We start from the raw sequence: 20,602 nt of genomic DNA, 5'->3' as shown, positions 1-20,602 counted from the left end.
CTGTCTCTCTATCCCTGGGTTTTACTCTTCAGCCTTTCGAGGGAGAGTAGCATTCCAGCATCTTACTGACTCACGGAGTGGTCCTTCCTGCCTTTTGTACTTGTGGACCTGGGCTCATCTGGTTACTCAAAGCTTTTCAAGGGAGAGAAAAGGAGTGAAACGATTCCCTTTTTACAGGGAAACAACAGATGTGGCTTGTGTAGACGAGAGCAAGGAATTACGATTCCAACTCAGTTAACCTTCCGTACACTCTTCATTCGGCACTTTCAGATGCAGTGTTCTATTTCCTCTTCACAAGAATTCTCTGAGGTCAGTACAGGCAAGGGTGTAGGTGTCCAGCAGTTAACTGGCTTGTGCGAGATCAGACAGCTAGAATGGAGAAGGACAAGAATCTGGACACAGAGTTGATGACGCCAGGTTATTCTGTGTAACACACCATCTCCCTTTTCACTTTGTTACATGGCTCTCCCCTCCCTTATGTACCTCCAGAGAGACGGAACTTGACTGCCGGTGACAGTGTAATATATGGGGACAGAAGCTCTTAGTCCTAAGCTGTGGGCTAGCAGCAAGCTAGACGTTCTAGGAAGTTACGAAAACTCATTCAGGCGGCTTTGGGGGCTAAGCTGGGACCTTGCACAGTGAGCCCGGGAGCCTCAGAGAAGATGAGGCTACTTAGGGCATATTTCAGGCTGGGGGAGAAGCCACCGTGGAGAGTCTGAGTGACTGAGTGGAGGGTCCTTGAAATGCGGTACCTTGTTGCAAGGCTCTGCTGCCCAGAGCGGTTCCCTCGTGCCAGGAGCAGGGGGGAGTCAAGGCCATTTCTACCGCAGCTCGGGAAGTGGTGCCGAGGGTCTGGAGGCCACCGCTCTCAGCCTTTGGGCCTGTGGTTCCCTGGGGACACACATCCAGGAGTTACTTCTGGGTTATCTGTTCAATTCATCACACTCAACACTCATACTAAGTGTGGTGAAGATATAGTAGCCAAGCAGCAGGGGCTGGTTCTCCCAGGACAACTAAAATCTCGTTGCTGCAAAGACATGAGTTCTTCATGGTGTCCTGTCAGATGGCCAATTAGATCAATGAGATCAGAGGGACCGAGGAAACCAAACTGTTACTTGCTTTATTTATTTACTTACTTACTTACTTGTTTTTAACCTTCTCTTGTTCCAAAAATGTTCTGGGGGAATATTAATAGATGGGCAGCATGAAAGTGTAAAATAGAAACTATAAGAAACATAAAAGAAAAAAATATGTATCAGAAAATGAGATGAAGCCAAGGGTTAGAATGGGTGCCGTCTGGTCTATTCAAGGGAGTCATTAATTTGGTTCGGAGGCTTATAAGATGGTAAAGCAAAGAGACAAACACTATTTGTTATTAAAATTGTATGTCCACACATTATTATTAGTAGCAATAGTTGTAGTAGTAGTAGCAGCCGCTCAAGAGAAACCTGATTTTTCTGTGGCTGAGACCTTGGAGAGATTTCTCCCATGCAACCTTGTGGAGAGGGTACCCTATGTGCAGAAGGGACCACATCTTCAATAGCTCCTGCAAGTGGTACAAGGACAAAAGAGCCATTGTGTAAATAATGTCACATGATAACGGTCACAACAGTAAGAGTAATTTACAGTCACATTCTACCTTACAGCTTAAAAAGCATGTTCACGCATAGAGTCCAATCAGATCCTCACAACCATATAATATGGATATAATAATCACAATAATTTATTATGTATATAATTTATGTTTATATATTTATTAATATAATTTATTATACTAGTATCATCATCATTTTCCCTTCTAAGATATGAAGGGTTATTAAATGACTTACTCAAGGGTTCATTGCCGATAAACAGTAAAACTGTGGCTAGATCATATGTCATCAGATTCAGGATATCATGTTTTTAAATTATTCAGTAATATTAAAAATATTTCATGTCTTTATAACACATTATTAGGCTGAGCCGTATGAAACCACCTCTTCTTTATTTCCAAAATGTGTAATTTCATATGTTCGATCATACACAAATGGTTGAACCATGTGAAATCCTCATTTTTGTAGATCAAAAATGGTTAATATAACAATATAGTGTTCAGTGTGGTGATGGGTGAGGGAGAGAGAAAAAAAAGACAGGAAGGAGTGGGTGGGGTGTGGGTGGAGAGAAAGAGAGAGACAGAGAGAGAGAGTGAATGGATGAATGAAATTGCCCATCTGGTGTGGATGGCTTGATGTTTCTTACTAGATAATTCATTCGGTAGAAAGGGACCCTTCCCACTCCAGCAAGTGACAACTTCCTTCCACTACCCTTTCTTCATCAGTCAATCCCACTGCCACAAGAAAGACAGTAACACCCTGTCTTCAAGTCACCCATTAAAACAAGAGAGCATGCACAAAATAGAAAGAGGAAGATGCCCTGCCCAGAGGGAGTGGGAAACACAGCAGAGAATGTCCTCTTGTTTCCTACTGGGTCTGTGAGACCCCCTTGCACCTTCCTTTGCTGAGGAACGGTCTGAAGGAATTGCAGACTGGGACTGGAATTCCAAACGGGGCATTCATTACAATAAAATCCCCTACTGCAAAAATACTGAATACCCTATGGAGTTCATTACAATAGCACGGGACCTGTAATTCTACCCAGCTAAGTCTCAAATTCTCTGGGAAATACAAAAAAATTGTTTTAAATAAAAAAAATTTTAAAGCTCAGGGGGATACCATTTCGTCAGTTCAGTTGCTTGTGTCTGGAAACACCCTTCTCTGATTTTTCATTTTATTTTTTAAACTAGTCTGATGTGGCTGGGCCATGCCACGGACCAATCACTTGCCAGAGACGTTAAAAAGAAATAAAGTCAAACCTCTCAGTCAAGTTGACTTGCATGACGGCCAACGCAGAGTATCAAAAACCTGCATCTTTACTGTTTTTGCTCTCACACCACTTCAAAAATGGCCAAACAGATGTTTTTTCAATTCCACATACAAACTTCACTTCCTGGCGGTAGCGGTATGTGCCAAGTTCCAGCTCAGTGCAAGTTTTTATGGCTGAATTCTAAACCCCTGACAATAGGAGGTTATAATGAAACGCTGACAGACCCTTAGCGCCAACAAATGCAATGGCTCGATGCAAAGGAGGATGTGTGCCTGGTGAGTTCCAGCTGGGACGGTGCAAGCCAATCAATCCTTAGAAGAAGAAAAGTGGTTTTTCCTTAACTCCCCATGTTCACAGAGATTTCTGGGCTAGAAGTGCTTGCCTTTACTTTGGCCTCTATCCACAGAGAGAGGTGTCCAGAGAAATTTTCAATTTCAAGTATGTGTGATCAACTTTCCTAAAACAGTACACTCTGGTGTCCCCAAAGATGTTCTACTCAACAAGCCTGCAACACCCAAGGGACCACTTCTTCCAAAGTAGAATAGCCACCAAGCACATGCAAAGTTTGGAACAGGATCCATACAGACAGAATCCTTCTTCAGGGATTCCTGCTTCAGTTATATAGTCTTAGAGTCTGTCCCAGGCCTCAATATTTTCATGTTTTCAAAAATAAATATCAAGACATTTTCTGTTGTAGAGTGTTAAATGATTATGATAGAACATTTAGAACATGTGGAAATAGTTTTTAAAAGAAAGTACCCTCCCATCGTAAAAAAAAACACCTTGTTAATATTTAGGTGTATTTCTCTTGTCTCTTTCTTCAGAAAGGAAAAAAAAAATATCCTACGACACTTGTAACATTCTCACTGTAGACGCATTGAAAAGCACGCCTATGTAAGAAAGAAAAGAAAAATGACACTATTTCTAGGCAGAGATAACCATGGTTAACTTTTAAAGTATAGCCTTGCAGTTATGGATAGATACATTTTGAAAATTTCTGCTCTGATGCACAGCTAATGGGTTTCAGCCATAAGATCAATGAAAAAGAGAGCAGAAGAAAGATGGCAAAATCCTCAGTCACAGATATGAAGCTAGGCTCCATAAAATCCATCAGTGCAGGCCTGTGTCCTAAGAATGGAGAACAGACGTTAGGAGTGGCGTTTGCATTGCAAAGTTAACTACAGTCAACAAGCTTCTCCCAGGAATTTGTGAAAGAACAGGTAACAGACAACCTTGTTTACAGGCAGTAAAGCCTTAGATCAAAGAGGCACATCAACATCCAGGAAAGCTATTATGCCTATTGCTCAGGATTATATTCTTTTTTCCCAAAGAAGTAGAGATTTTCCGTTTGTTTAACAGCTTTTGCTGCTTTCTGCTACATCAGAAGTAATACATGTTCATTGTAGGAAATTTTGAAAATACAGACAAGTAAGAGAAAGAAATGTAAGAATCTTCACAATTCTGTCAGCCAGATATCGTCATTAAAAGTTTGGATGTATCACATCCTTCTAGACTTTTGCTTTTTGTATTTTTAAAAAAAATAAAAGTGGGCTCATTGTCCATGTTATTATGCAATCTGCCTTACTCATCTGAGGAGGTGTATCTTTCCATGCCATTAAATATTCTTCTCCATTATTAGTTTTAATGTTTGCACAGTGGTCCTTTTTATGGACCTAATATAGTTTACCCTATTGCTGGTCACTTCACTTATTTCCCAGTTTTTCAAGACTATAAAAACGCCCTTGGATTTTTTTTTTTTCACATTTATGATTATCTCCTTGGGATTAATTTCTAGAAATTAAATTACCGGGTTAAAAATATGCACATTTTCAAATACTTTGATACATATTACGGAAGTCCCTCCAGAGAGGTTAGTACTCCCCTTAGAAAAGGAATAGTATCTGTTTCCCCGCCCTCTTAAGTTTTCCTTAATCTTTATCAATTTGGCAAGTGGAAAATAACATCTCATTACTGTTTTTTTTTTTTTTTTAAACATCTTTATTGGGGTATAATTGCTTTACAATGGTGTGTTAGTTTCTGCTTTACAACAAAGTGAATCAGCTATACATATACATATGTTCCCATATGTCTTCACTCTTGCGTCTCCCTCCCTCCCACTCTCCCCATCCCACCCTTCCAGGCTGTCACAAAGCACCGAGCTAATATCCCTGTGCCTTACGGCTGCTTCCCCCCAGCTATCTACCTTACTACGTTTGTTAGTGTGTATATGTCCATGACTCTCTCTCGCCCTGTCAAAACTCACCCTTCCCCCTCCCCATATCCTTAAGTCCGTTCTCCAGTAGGTCTGCGTCTTTATTCCTATCTTACCCCTAGGTTCTTCATGACATTTTTTTCCCTTAAATTCCATATATATGTGTTAGCATACGGTATTTGTCTTTTTCTTTCTGACTTACTTCACTCTGTATGACAGATTCTAGGTCTATCCATCTCATTACAAATAGCTCAATTTCATTTCTTTTTAAGGCTGAGTAATATTCCATTGTGTATATGTGCCACATCTTCTTTATCCATTCATCCGATGATGGGCGCTTAGGTTGTTTCCATGTCCTGGCTATTGTAAATAGAGCTGCAATGAACATTTTGGTACATGACTCTCTTTGAATTTTGGTTTTCTCAGGGTATATTCCAAGTAGTGGGATTGCTGGGTCATATGGTAATTCTATTTGTAGTTTTTTAAGGAACCTCCATACTGTTCTCCACAGTGGCTGAACCAATTCACATTCCCACCAGCAGTGCAAGAGTGTCCCCTTTTCTCCACACCCTCTCCAGCATTTATTGTTTCTAGATTTTTTGATGATGGCCATTCTGACTGGTGTGAGATGATATCTCATTGTAGTTTTGATTTGCATTTCTCTAATGATTAATGATGTTGAGCATTCTTTCATGTGTTTGTTGGCAGTCTGTATATCTTCTTTGGAGAAATGTCTATTTAGGTCTTCTGCCCATTTTTGGATGGGGTTGTTTGTTTTTTTGTTATTGAGCTGCATGAGCTGCTTGTAAATTTTGGAGATTAATCCTTTGTCAGTTGCTTCATTTGCAAATGTTTTCTCCCATTCTGAGGGTTGTCTTTTGGTCTTGGTTATGGTTTCCTTTGCTGTGCAAAAGCTTTGAAGTTTCATTAGGTCCCATTTGTTTATTTTTGTTTTTATTTCCATTACTCTAGGAGGTGGGTCAGAAAGGATCTTGCTGTGATTTATGTCATAGAGTGTTCTTCCTATGTTTTCTTCTAAGAGTTTGATAGTTTCTGGCCTTACATTTAGGTCTTTCATCCATTTTGAGCTTATTTTTGTGTATGGTGTTAGGGAGTGATCTAATCTCATACTTTTACATGTACCTGTCCAGTTTTCCCAGCACCATTTATTGAAGAGGCTGTCCTTTCTCCACTGTACATTCCTGCCTCCTTTATCAAAGATAAGGTGTCCATATGTGCGTGGGTTTATCTCTGGGCTTTCTATCCTGTTCCACTGATCTATCTTTCTGTTTTTGTGCCAGTACCATACTGTCTTGATTACTGTTGCTTTGTAATATAGTCTGAAGTCAGGGAGCCTGATTCCTCCAGCTCCTTTTTTCGTTCTAAAGATTGCTTTGGCTATTCGGGGTCTTTTGTGTTTCCATACAAATTGCGAAATTTTTTGTTCTAGTTCTGTGAAAAATGCCAGTGGTAGTTTGATAGGGATTGCATTGAATCTGTAGATTGCTTTGGGTAGTAGAGTCATTTTCACAATGTTGATTCTTCCCATCCAAGAACATGGTATATCTCTCCATCTATTTGTATCATCTTTAATTTCTTTCATCAGTGTCTTATAATTTTCTGCATACAGGTCTTTCGTATCCTTAGGTAGGTTTATTCCTAGATATTTTATTCTTTTTGTTGCAATGGTAAATGGGAGTGTTTTCTTGATTTCACTTTCAGATTTTTCATCATTAGTATATAGGAATGCCAGAGATTTCTGTGCATTAATTTTGTATCCTGCTACTTTACCAAATTCATTGATTAGCTCTAGTAGTTTTCTGGTAGCATCTTTAGGATTCTCTATGTATAGTATCATGTCATCTGCAAACAGTGACAGCTTTACTTCTTCTTTTCCGATTTGGATTCCTTTTATTTCCTTTTCTTCTCTGATTGCTGTGGCTAAAACTTCCAAAACTATGTTGAATAAGAGTGGTGAGAGTGGGCAACCTTGTCTTGTTCCTGATCTTAGTGGAAATGCTTTCAGTTTTTCACCATTGAGGATGATGTTTGCTGTGGGCTTGTCATATATGGCTTTTATTATGTTTAGGAAAGTTCCCTCTATACCTACTTTCTGGAGGGTTTTTATCATAAATGGGTGTTGAATTTTGTCGAAAGCTTTCTCTGCATCTATTGAGATGATCATATGGTTTTTCTCCTTCAATTTGTTAATATGGTTTATCACATTGATAGATTTGCGTATATTGAAGAATCCTTGCATTCCTGGAATAAACCCCACTTGATCATGGTGTATGATCCTTTTAATGTGCTGTTGGATTCTGTTTGCTAGTATTTTGTTGAGGATTTTTGCATCTATGTTCATCAGTGATATTGGCCTGTAGTTTTCTTTCTTTGTGACATCCTTGTCTGGTTTTGGTATCAAGGTGATGGTGGCTTCGTAGAAGGAATTTGGGAGTGTTCCTCCCTCTGCTATATTTTGGAAGAGTTTGAGAAGGATAGGTGTTAGCTCTTCTCTAAACGTTTGATAGAATTCACCTGTGAAGCCATCTGGTCCTGGGCTTTTGTTTGTTGGAAGGTTTTTAATCACAGTTTCAATTTCAGTGCTTGTGATTGGTCTGTTCATATTTTCTATTTCTTCCTGATTCAGTCTTGGCAGGTTGTGCATTTCTAAGAATTTGTCCATTTCTTCCAGATTGTCCATTTTATTGGCATAGAGTTGCCTCATTACTGTTTTAATTTACATATGATTACTAATCGGTTTGACCATTTATAGGTCTATAAAGGCCTTTTGGTCATTTTCATTTTTCCTTCTGTGACATTCCTTTTCACTTCCCTTGCCCATTTTTCTAGTGGGATGTTCTCTGATTAATTTATAAAAACTTATTAGCTACTGAGAATCTGAATATGTCTAAATAATTAGGACAGATATTTTTCCTAATTTGTCATTTGCCTTTTCTGTATGTGTTACAGAAATATTTTTGTCATGTCTTACGATGTTCTGTTTAGGTTTGGGGGTTGAAAGGATTAGGTGAATCACATAACTTCCTAATCTTTCTACTAGCTCCTTTATAATTTTGCTTTTACAAATAACTGTTTAATCCACTTAGATTTACTTTCGTGTTTAACACGAGGAAGCACTCTAAATTTTGTCTCCAAATGGCTAGCGTATTGTTCCCATGTGTTTATGTCCCCTCTAATTTGAAATGTCACCTTTATTAAGTTCTAATTCTCATGTATCCTCAGGTCTGTTTCTGGACTCTATTTTCGCCAAGGATTTGTCTGCCTATTTCTATGCTAGTATAACACTGATTTCATTTGTGTAGGCTTGTCATAAGTTTTAATATCTGTTAAGACAAACGCCTCGTTAAAAAAAATTTTTTTAACAAAACTTTCTGGCTCTAACAGTGTGGTTGTTGTTTTAAATAGATAAATATTGAAGTTATGTTTGTTGACACACACAGATTAAAATTTCCTTTAGGCTTTTTATTATAGCCGCATTAAATTTTAAATTTGGATGTAATTTGACATTTTACAAAAATTCTGTTAAAAATATTTTAAATGGGCATGTTACAGCTCTGTGCTTATTCAGCTCTGTAACAATTCTTTTACACCACCTGGGGAAGCCTGAAGTGACTCCTTTCCCACTGAGAGGTGGTGGCCATGCTAAGGAGCATGCTTTTATATCTGTTACTAAAAAAGAAGTATTTGTAGAAGTGAGTCATACGCTGAATGTACATGGAATTGAGTGTGTGTGTGTGTGTGTGTGTGTGTGTGTGTGTCTAACTCACATTATAAAAACCCTCCTCTATCATGGTGTATGAGGGGAGATTCTGCTATTGCAGACTCAGAAACCAAGGCGCCATTTTGGTGCTTGCATGGATCACATAGTATGGCAGAGATTTCATGGTGGTCAGAATCAGGGGCTCCTGATTCTCAGCGTTCCTTTGGCCTCTGATTCTGTGCCTTACAGAAAGAGGAGGGGACTCACTCACCCACCCACCTGCTCACACACACACATTTCACTGACGCTAAAACCAAGGCTAGAAGAGGAGATTGACTTGGAACTATGAATAAGATCCATTCTCAGTGCTTAAACCTGTATCCTCTCCCATAACAACAGTGAATTAGCCAGATTTCTTCTTCATTTGCATCTTCAAGTATTACATGAGATTCCTTAAGGATTTTTTCCTCCTTTCCAATTTTTTCTCTTTTTTATTGACATATAGTTGAATTACAATGTTGTGTTAATTACTACTGTATAGCAAAGTGACTCCGTTATACATATATATACATTCTTTTTCATATTCTTTTCCATTATGGTTTATCACAGGATATTGAATGTAGTTCCCTGTGCTACACAGTAGGACCTTGTTTATTCAGTCTATATGTATCGATACCACCATTTGTTTCTTTTGATTCATATTACTTGTGGCAAGACCGAGATGTATTTGGATGCTTCCTTCTGCACTGCCCTTTAAATCAGGACTACTTCAGGATAAGAAGTTTTTAGATAAAGCTCTTTTTTTTTGGAAGTCTTTGGTTTGTCGTACGGCTGTAAAAGACATCATATTGGAGGTACGCTGTATGATTGCTTTATATAGGCAATTTGTGAACACAGCCCAAAGTCTATCTTTATATGGAGAGGGGGGAAATGGGGATGGAGTCTTCCACAGGGTATCAGAATACTGGACCTTCAATTCACCTCGTACTTGGTCTTTGAACCGTAACTCGCACTCATGTTCTCACTTTCAGATTTACTTTGTGGAGTATCTGGACCACTGATGATATGAAGTAGAGGTCAGCACTCTTGGCCTTTGTCACGGCCTTTGCCATTACATTCCAGTAATTCTTTTACCAAGTCATGTGACTTGGGCGGTTCAGAATTGTGGACATTATGCTAAAATGAGCCCCTGAAACTTGACCTCATACTATAAAATGCTATCTCGAACAATTCTACCCTTGTGAACTCAAGTTTACCCCTTTCTCGAGCAAGTTGAACCTAGGAGGAGATTATCTTCTTGTATGATGTGACTTGGTGGAGTGTCTGACATTAAGACATGGGGCCCTTCGTTGTGTAAATAGCCTTTATTTTTCCTGGAAATCCACAACACTTAGTTTTTGGCTTCCTTTAAGTCAGTTTAATGTTAATATTGGTATTTTTTTCTACATATCACATCAGAGGAGGCTGACTTGCAGCTTTATTTCCCAGGAGCTCTGAAAGTAGAGGAAGAAGGAGGTAATCTCTTAAATGTTAATAAACTTTTACATTTAATGAGGAAGTGGCCCATAGAGATGGTGCACTCAGAGAAGATGCCAACCCTACAGATCAAACCTCCGGTGCCCTGAGAATTGCCAGGGAAGCACACGGCTCCCAGACAGGACTACTTTTTAGGGTAAAAAAAGAGGTTTCTGATTTTTAGTAGACTGGATAATTTTTCAGTTGTTGGTCTTAGCCTTCTCTTGTCGAGCTTCTACTTGTGGATTAAGACCTATCACAATTTCATCTCCTGCTGACACTTTCCTGACTCTTCCAGGCAGAAAAGCACTCTGCCCGCTGTATCTCAGCGCCGTGGACACTCCTCCAACAGGACAATGACCCTATAAGTTTTTTTTGTTTATTCCTCCCACGGGACAGGGCAGGGACCTTGTCACATTCAACTTCTTTTTGAATCCCTGGAATCAGGAACAATGCCTGGAATAAATTCGTAATTTCTCAAGCAATGTGTAGAGGTTGTACGTACTGAAGAGAGAACTTAACTCCTAGATCTTTCTCTTTCTAAAAAAGGATTGTGCATTTGCTTTCCAGTCATGTCATCAAGTCCCACTGTTGGATCTTCCAGCACGTCCTCCATCCTCCCATTTTCCTCTTCAGTTTTTCCTGCTGTCAAACAGAAGAGTGCCTTCGCCCCCGTCATCAGGCCCCAAGGCTCCCCTTCACCTGCTTGCTCCAGTGGCAATGGAAATGGATTCAGAGGTAAGCAAAGTAGCACCGTGGGTATCGGCACGATACATGTGCCACAGGGTCCGCAAAGTAAGAGCAAACAGCTCAGCATCCTTCTGTATCTCTAGTCATTTACCTACAAGGAGATGCTTTGGTGTTTTCATCATGAGACCCGAATGACTTGTACAGCTGGGCTAGTTCTCTATCCAAGAGCAAGACGGGGGAATAACAGAGAAGTCGGACAACTCTGCAAGGACACAAATTAACTACGGTGGGGTCACGTATACCCTCTAGGAGCATCAGACTCCCCAGACCTCTGCTTTTCACAAGGCCATGTCACTATTTCCCAGAAGGTGCCTGGCCACCACAGCAGATGCTACATGGTGACTACTGCTTACCGAATCAGCTTGCCATCTGCAGTGCATTCCCAGTCCCATGGCACGAATGGACAAGATCCGTCAGGAGCCACGAGCAAGTTCTGAGAATTCTGGTTACATGCTGGTCAAATTGATAGCAGGTGCCTGATCAGGGGTGGGGTAGGGAAGAAAGAAAAAAAGACATACTGGATCTAAGAACAAACATTAATATCCCCCGTCAAACCCATTTTTGAGCAATGTCCTAAAATATAATATGACATGACATAGCACGAATGTGATGAGTACATGAGAATCTAATCATCTCATTGTGAATGGGAGGCAGCTGATGGCAAAAGAGCAAATTGGAAACTGCTGAACGCCAGGGAGCTTAACGACCCACATGATTTTTAGGCAGCTCCCTGCGTCTTGACATGAAAACATTCACGACAAGCAGTGTTGGATAAAACCAAAGAGGGCAGAGGTTTGCTTTGGTTAACCCCTCGTGGATCAAAGCCTCTGAGGTCAGCAGAGCCTCGAATGGGCTGTGCTGTCCCTGGAATGGCATCCGCCTAGTGGCTTTATGATTGCGCAGGGGTTCCCGAGCCTCTGGGGACACCCGTGAGGGTGCACTCGCCCGTTGTGGCCAAGCACAGCTCTGGGAGGTACGTCAGCTTCCTGACACATTCTACCATTAGAGCGACGGTACCTCCTTGAAGTCAAGTGACTTGACAGACAAACTGTGAAATAAGAGTTGAAAGCCCAGCCCTCAGAAGAGCCCCTAAAAATTCTTTTGCTTCTAACTAGACAAAGCAGCTGGGTCTACATGCCGCCCAGCATGGGAATAGTTGGAAACATCTGTATATTTGAATGGAAAAAATATATATATATATGTATTTGCTTTTTATCCAGATGTCAGATCCAGAGAGAAACAGGCTCAGCCTGTAGCTAAGCGTCTCCACCTGCCGCACCTCCCAACAAAGGCCAGTGGTTTCTAGCCTGTCATTAGGGGACGTGCTCAGAACTTTTCCCACGATGGCTTCACCTCCAGACTGGGATAGGAAACAACTGCTGAACTTTTGCTGCATATTCCCCTCCCCTATCTCCCCTTCAGCAGTATGACTCCCCTTTCCAAGTACTATGGTTTCAGTCATGTCCCTTAAACCTGGCAGGGTTGCAGCAACGTGGATGGACCTAGAGATTGTCATACTGAGTGAAGTAAGTCAGAAAGAGAAAGACAAATATTGTATGATAGGGCTTATATGTGGAATCTAAAGAATGGGTACAAAGGAACTCGTGCCTATCTACAAAACAGAAATAGAGTCACAGGTGTAGAAAACAAACTTATGGTTACTAGCGGGTAAGGGGAGGAGGGATAAATTGGGGGATTGGGATTGACATATACACACTCCTATATATAAAACAGATAACTAATAAGGACCTACTGTAGAGCCCAGGGAACTCTACTCAATACTCTGTAATGGCCTATATGGGAAAAGAACCTCGAAAAGAGTGGATACATGTCTATGTATAACTGATACACTCTGCTGTACAGCAGAAACTAACACAGCATTGTAAAGCAACTAAACTCCAAGAAAAAATTTTTAAAAACCTGGCGGGGGCCACACAGGTTTCGTTGGGGAACTGCAGAGTGAGAGGCCCAACAAAGACTAAGGGCAAAGGGCAAGCGCAGGTGCAGGAGGAGAACAGGAGGGGTACAGCCCTTCCTTCATTGCAGGCAACTCCTGCAAATATTTTCAGCTTCACTTGGAGGAAGAAAAGTGCAACTTGACTGCCCCTTGCCGCCCCTCCCCCAGCCCCTCTCTCACGCAGGGACTGAGTCAGGGGAGCAGAGCTGGTTGACTCAGACCCTTCTGGGTCTGTGCTGTCCAGGGAGACCCATCTGTGGGGCCTGTCCAGCTTGCAGCCCTCAGGGAGCTTTCACTGGCAGCCATGGCCTGGAATCCCCACCCTGCTAGCGGCTGCAGGCCCAAGGGCCCCCGTGGTGTCACCTGGTCAGGGTGCAGTTGTCCCAAAGAGCTGGGACGGTCTGTGTGGTCACAGCAAGGTTTCCTGGTGGAGGCGGCAGCAGCTGAAATAACCAGAAGAGCCCCTCTAGGGTCCTCAGCCATGCGAGCTTCTGGCACCACCAGTGACACAGCGTCTCAGCAGCACATTCTTAACTGTGTGTGCGGGAGTGACAACGGAGTTGGTTACACACAGACACAGGCCCTAGGCTCTAGTTCATTTCTGTAGAATCACTGAGAAGTCCTGAGCCTCTCTGAGGTCCTACAGCTCCTCCGAATTACCCTGGTGATTTTAACCTTGAGGAGAAGGCTGGGGGCCGGGATGGAGGAGGAAACGGTGGAGGGGAAGCAGACAGCAACATTTAAATTAGGAGCTGGAGACTGAAAAACAAAGAACTGTGAAAATACAAAGTAGTGTGTGGAGAAATAGGAGAGGATTCCGAGGGGAACCTCAAAGGCTGCCAACCGTGGGAAGAACACGGAACTTGACTTCAACAGACACTGCAGGCTGTACCAGGGCATCCCTACCAGTCACTGTCATCGGAGAGCCTCAGTCTCCTAGCCCGTCAAACAGGAGAACTGATCGCTCTATCCCAAGGTGGTTGAGAAGGAACGTGTGCGAAGAAGTAGGAAAGGTGAAGGACATTTTATACATGGAGCTGACAGGGGATGCCTTCCAGAAGCCTTCACTCTGGTTCTTCCTCATTTTGGACCGGTGACTAAGCAGTTCAAGGTCCAGCATCACCAGGTGTCCCGTTGGTGCAGAGAGGGAGAGAGCCACGCTGACCTTGAATACGCTGCCTGCAATCACTGAGTGAAGGGATCCTGGGGTGACGGGGGCTGAGTGGTAGGACGCTCCATCCCTTTAGGGACAGTGGGAGGGTGTAAATGTGGCCTGAGGTGGAGGGTGATCACAGGCTGAGAGGGAGCTTCTTTCCGCTTGCTCTAAGCTGAGGTGGTATTAGTCACCCGCAGAGGGACTGTGCAGCCAACACTCTCCGAGACTCGCTGACCGTGCCTTGATCCCACGTGCAAGATGCTGAACCAAGTGCCTTATAGGAATTACCTTGTTCCAGCCTCTCGTGTGACCCAAAGGCGAAGGTCATACTGGTATCACCATTTTTAGCTAAGGAGCTTGCCCAGGGCCACACAGCCAGTGACTGATGACTTGAACTCAGACATTCTGACCCCAGAGCCTGCACTCCGACAGCCCGCTGTCTGTCTGGGGACAGAAGTAGTATAGGTCTTCTCTTCACCGTTCGCCCGTACCAACTTTCCACCTGGACCGGAGAGGGATCATTACATTCCCATGAAATGTCAAAGGTAAAAAGAAACTGGACAAAGTGCAGTTAATAACTGCTGCTTTCTGTCTGTTGGCTACGGTTTCCACAAGCAAAAAGTCAGGGTCACCACGGAGCAGAGCACAGCCCACGCAGTGCCTGGTGTGAGACCAGGGAGAAGGAAAATCCATGAAATCTGTTCTTCAGTCGTGCAGTGGATCTTGTTCTCGGAGAGGCTCTGCCCTTTTAATAAGCTCCTTAGATAACTCTCTGAGGACGCAGGAAAAGGAAGGGGCTGATGAGTCTGAAGTGTAACAGACAAGTTAAAGTTGAAAACGTGAGCCCGAAACCTACTGCTGGGGAGCTATACATGCAGTGTTCATTTTCCCCACCTTCTACCTCATTTATCAGGGATTCACAGTTGATGAGTATAGATCGTCGAGATAATAGTATACACTGTGCCGGATTCGTTTTCCAGCTCCCTCCAGGAAAAAAAGAAAAAAAAAAAAGAATAAAATAAAATACCTCCTACACTCTGGGATAATTACCAGGGTTGCTGTATCTCCAAATCATTGGGGAGTGTCCAGAATTGAACTGCCTTTATTGAAAAGTTACATCGATTCAATATATAGTAATACAGGCAAAAATAATTAAGGGTTTGCTCGCCGCTGTGTAAGACCTTAATCTGGATCTCACAAACATTCAATAAAGGCTGTATGGTCAGGGAAATAGATGGCTGACAATTTTGCCTGAGAAGACTGGCTGGCAAGGAGAGAAAAGGGAAGAGGAGAGGGATAGGGGAAGGGAGGGGTGGGGGAGAGAGGAGGGAAGGAGGGAGGGAGAGACAGAGAGACGTGTTGGAAGAAGCAGGAAGAATTTTGTCCATTTGCTTATCAGGTTAGTGAACACCGTTCAGCAAGATGCTTCTATGATGTTTGATAAGCCCTTTAGATGAGGCTTAGACAATAAAACTCAAAGGATCAAATTCTAGATGCAGTGTGAAGTTTGGACACAAGGAAACTATTCTGCCAGTTTCCAAGAATGTGAAAATTCGATGGGCTCATCACCCAAAGGCCAAGGCCAGAGGGTTGCGTTTTGCTGTGTGAGTTTTCCACATGGTGCTGATGCTGCTTTATTTCTCATATCGAGGGGAGACCTTGGACCTGGTGCCACCCAGACAGGCATTTGCAGTAGCCCCTTGACAGAGGGGCGCTGGACACTGCGCTTGGATTGGGGGTGAAGAGTAGAGATTGGGGTGACTCCCAACTTAGGAACTAAATTAAGTCTTTTGTTCCAGTGGATCAGCATCCCTTAGTGAATGGACATCACATACAGCAGTGAGCCCCAAAGGAAGATGAGCTAGTTAGGAAAAAAAAAAAAACAACTCATCCAATTTCAGCTAGGATGGATAAAAACCTAGGATGGATAGAAAGTCCGATTTGTTATAAACGATGCCTAGTAAGTAACTCAATAGGCTTGGCACCTGGAGTATATTTTCCTCTTCCAACCATATAATCTAGAAATTATTTTAGTCTAAGAGTGAAAAATATATTAGACATATATTACAATTTAGTTTACATGTTTATGTCTCTTATGTCATGTATACAACCCATTAATGTAAAGCAAAACATAATTTCTGGCCTCCCAAGCAAAACTTCAACAAGCTTTGTTTATGTTTCAGTGATTCAGTAAGGCTCTGGTGCCTCTCATTGTCTGTCTGCTAGACCAGACCTGGAGAAAATAGGTTCCCATATCAGCTGAGGGCACCATCTCCCTGGACGGTACCAGACTGTCCATCCCAGGCCCCACCCCTCTCTCTGGTTTCTAGACCTTAATGTAAAGAATCTCTAAGTCTCATGCCTGTGCCACTCTTCCCTTGCAGCCATGACCGGACTTGTCGTGCCCCCAATGTAAAGAAGAGGAAGAACTGCTTTCTTATAGCACAAAACTGCTTACTCTGATGGACCAATAATGAAGAAAGCACTAGGAGCTCTCTGGGGAAAGTTGTGCCCCAAGTGAACATGATGGACAGATCTGGGTTTGCAAGGAGCTGCCTCTTACCTGGTCTCACGTTTCTTGTGTAGCTCTGATGGTAACTGCACAAACTGACCCTCTTGGGAACAAGGACAAAAGATGTCATTGACGTAGTCAGTGCTAAGAGCAGAAATGCAATTCTTTGTTATGAACATTATGAGAACCACCTTCCTATGTTTGTAAAATATTTAAGAAAAAAAATTGGCAAACGATTCATGCTTAATATTTTGGATACTATTTGTTTTTCTTTGTAGGAAAAAAAAGTTGAAAGTTTCTATTTTCTATGAAGCCTTTCAGATACCAATTTAGTTTATGCAGAAAAAAAAATTGAACAAAACAGGGTACCAGCATGGAAGACTTTCTTAAAATGAAACCTGAATTGAATGATGAAATGTTGTTGTATGTGTGTTTGCTTATAGTTTAATCTCTTTAAAAAACAAACAAACAAAAAAAAACAAAAAAAGGGAAAAATTTTAAAATGTTTTACAATTATTTAAATAAATAAACGTGTAACTTATTGTAAGTAGAGGTAGAAATTAAGACCTTTTTGGAAGAGAGAGGAATTTCTCTTCCTGATGTAAAATGGAAGTGATGCAAACATGTAGTAACAAGTTTAAAAGGTGTGTGATTATTACTGCAGTTACTTACTAGACTCTTATCCCCCATCCCGCATTCCCCTCTTTTTCCATCATTTTACTGACCCACAGGCAAGAACATGTATCTTATATAGAACAACCCGATGCAGAAACGATGCAAGTCCATGCACGTACACAAATACTCAAACCCATCAATCCATTCCCAGCTCCGTCTGCTTTCTAAATAGTCTACATGTCCCTTTAGGTATTCACTCTTCGTGAATACATAATTTTTAAAATTTATATTAGCGTTCAACATTCTCCCCTGAGCAGTGCAGAAAATTCCCATGTTTTAGTGTGTCCCCGGCTTTGCATCCCAGGGAAAGACGGGTCTCACCTTAAAGACAGCCAAAGCCATGTGACTTTCCCAAACAAGTGGCCTCTGTGGAATCTCCCTTTCAGAGCCCCTCCCTCCCTCCTCTTTGGTTACGTGGTTCAGCACAGAGATTTAAGCCCCACAGAACTTCAGAAACTGGATTTGAAGACGGTGACTCTGTTTCTCGGACTCTTCATCGTCAATCTTAGAATGTTCGCATCCTTTCTTCTCGCTGCAGATCTCCCCTTTCATGGCATTAAACTCACTTGAAAAAAATATGTATTCAACTTGACACCGTTTCCAGGCAAGAATGTGATGGGGTGCAGAAGAGGCATGTTAAAAGCCCTAATCTCTCTACTGATCTTCAAAGAAATGGAAACCTAGATTCTTAGCAGGGTCAGAGAGTAGGGGCATCTGTGTTCCAAGCAACACATTTCCTCAGGCCTGCGACAGGCACTCGAAAGTTCTGGGACTAGCTCTTAGCAGGAGAAACCTTGCAGGAACTCCTAACATGGAGTAAAGTCTTGAAAGCCTCTGTGATCCTGGAGATGTATCCAGAATTATCTGGATTGCCAACAAGGATGTCATTTTTGTCCAGACCAGGGTTTCTCCTTGCTGACTCATTGGCACCACAGCATAGTCCTATATACAGACTTCAGTTTGGGCTTCTTGGTTGGGGTTCTATTAGAAATTGATGCAGCTCTGCTGGAAAAACATGTTTAGTGCATCTGAGCCAATTCTGGACAACTTCATAAATTCAGCCTCCCTTCCATTTGCTCACACCTATTCAACCCCCAATGGTCTTATTTGCCTTTAATCGATTCTAGAACTACCCAATATGACCCAAGGGTATTTCTACGCACATGATAATCCAAGGGTTTGGAAACCTGGCATACTCGTAATTCCTGCTGACTGTCCCTATCCCTCCTAGTCAGGGCTTAAAGCACCAAAAAAAAAAAAAAAAAAAAACAGGGAAACACACAAGAGAACTTTCCCCAGTGAAAAATCTGACGGGAGAGGAAGAGTGTGGATGACAAACATCACCATCCAAAAGTGAAAGCAGAACAAAATTAAGCATGTTTAGACCTGGATTTGAGCCAATCCAACATAAGGAAATGTGTTTTTTTAAGTAGCATTGCTTTTAGAATCTGTGAAGTTTGCTCTTGCATGAAGATGAGTGCAGTACTGTCTTCAAAATGATTGTAGAATTTCTTGGTAGCTTTACACCGAAAAATGTGTGTAACTAAATACCAGACATCCTTGACCGTTCAGCTAGAACCTCAGCAGTGACATCTATTTAAGTGTACAAATGTGTGTAAGGATGATTTTTAGTGTACTAATAAATTAAAAACAAAGCTACTCTGTCCTCTTCAGTCATTGCTGTTAAATCATTCCGGTCCCAGGTTATTTTTGTGCCACTTGGAATAAGTATTTCTATAGGTAACTACAAATTCTAACCTATCTTTGTAAAAGGAGCTGTGTTAAGAATTTTCACTTAAAGGGACAATTTACTTCATTATTTATCTCATTTTTTGTTATATCATGGTATTTTCCCCCAGTTTTTCTTTGCACATTTCAATATGCATGGTTTAAAAACCATCCCCTTCTCTACCTTTTGTACAGTAAGGTCTCATTTTCAAACTGTATAGTTTCATTTTATCGTTTTGCTTTGTCAGTTATATACAGTATAAAGTCGCTATGCACAGAGCTTTTTGTAAAGACAGCTTTTTTGTTTACTGTTTTTAATGGTCTTACTTATGAAAGAATATCTTGTTTGTAAAATGAATATGTCTACTTCAGTTTTAAACTTTAAATTATCCTAACAAAAAATAAAATTTTTGTACTGTAAAAATAATTGGAACTTGGCCTTTTTTTAAAAAAAATTATTTATTTTATTTACTTTATTTTTGGCTGCATTATTGCTGCACACGGAATTTCTCTAGCTGCGGCGAGTGGGGCTACTCTTCGTTGTGGTGTGCGGGCTTCAGCAGTTGTGGCTCACAGGCTTAGTAGTTGTGGCTCACAGGCTCTAGAGCGCAGGCTCAGTAGTTGTGGCGCACGGGCTTGGTTGCTCCGCGGCATGTGGGATCTTCCCAGACAAGGGCTTGAACCCGTGTCCCCTGCATTGGCAGGCGGATTCTTAACCACTGCGCCACCAGGGAAGCCCAGCCTTTTTTTTTTTTGAAGTGGAAAAAATTGAGTTTGGGACTTATTCTTAAGTTTGGGGATTTCCTCATAGCTGCGAGTCCCCGAATTCTGGTTGAGGAAATCTTACTATTTATTATCTTTTGCTTACATGGAAAAGTGTTCTGAGGTGCTTACCTAGAAGAGGAAATTCGTATGACTTTAGGCCATTTTTCTGTATGTATTTATTTATGTATCCATCTGGTCAAATCCCTTCATAAAAACTCAATGATCCTACATCCAGTGTTGGACTTTTTGGGGTAGGTGGGTAGTCTACTTAGATTTGAAACTGCAAAACTGAACAAATGTTAAAGGCTGATCCGTCAGACACTGAGGCTGGACACAGACGTGATGCTTATTTTTAGATCATAGGAAGAGAACAAGACACATGCCTCTGGAAGGAAATAATTTATAGAAAATAGCTCACACAGGAAGATGGAAGCACTGTAGGAGCTCAGAGAAGACGGCGATCACAGAGAGCTGGACGTGGTCAGAGAAGGTTCCATGGGGGACACAGGGCTTGATGGGGCCTTCAAAGGATGGTAGAAATGTTGCAGTAGAGGTTGGCAGTGAGCACTGCAGAGGGGAAGGCCATGATGAAAAAGGCAAGTAAAGGGAAATTCACAAAGCACCTTTAGGAGAATGTGATTCTGAGCACGATTTTTCCACCAGACTATTCACAAGCACACTCATGATAGGACTATCTGATTTCTCTTACAAGGGTATAGAGATCTGCAAGGAACACATAAACTGTGCTC

General features: G+C 41.8%; 1 protein-coding gene across 6 annotated transcripts in view; it reads left to right on the top strand.

The window, feature by feature from the left end:
• EBF2 (EBF transcription factor 2) overlaps positions 1 to 17,158 on the top strand; it is a 194,822-nt gene extending 177,664 nt beyond the window's left edge. For 4 of the 6 annotated variants that reach the window (XM_032635540.1, XM_032635541.1, XM_032635542.1 and 1 more), the window contains 2 exons: positions 10,881 to 11,048; positions 16,558 to 16,589. In XM_032635540.1, coding sequence (XP_032491431.1) covers positions 10,881 to 11,048; positions 16,558 to 16,589 — 200 coding nt within the window. Of the gene's footprint in view, positions 1 to 10,880; positions 11,049 to 16,557 lie in introns of all 6 variants that reach the window. The other 2 variants (XM_032635537.1, XM_032635539.1) reach the window with 2 other exon arrangements.
• The last annotated feature ends 3,444 nt before the right edge of the window (positions 17,159 to 20,602 follow it).

Source organism: Phocoena sinus, chromosome 6 (genome assembly GCF_008692025.1).
Source record: "Phocoena sinus isolate mPhoSin1 chromosome 6, mPhoSin1.pri, whole genome shotgun sequence".
In the NCBI taxonomy this organism is placed as follows: Eukaryota; Metazoa; Chordata; class Mammalia; order Artiodactyla; family Phocoenidae; genus Phocoena; species Phocoena sinus.
Note: the sequence above shows the minus strand (reverse complement) of the source record. Positions and strands in the feature narration are given on the sequence as shown.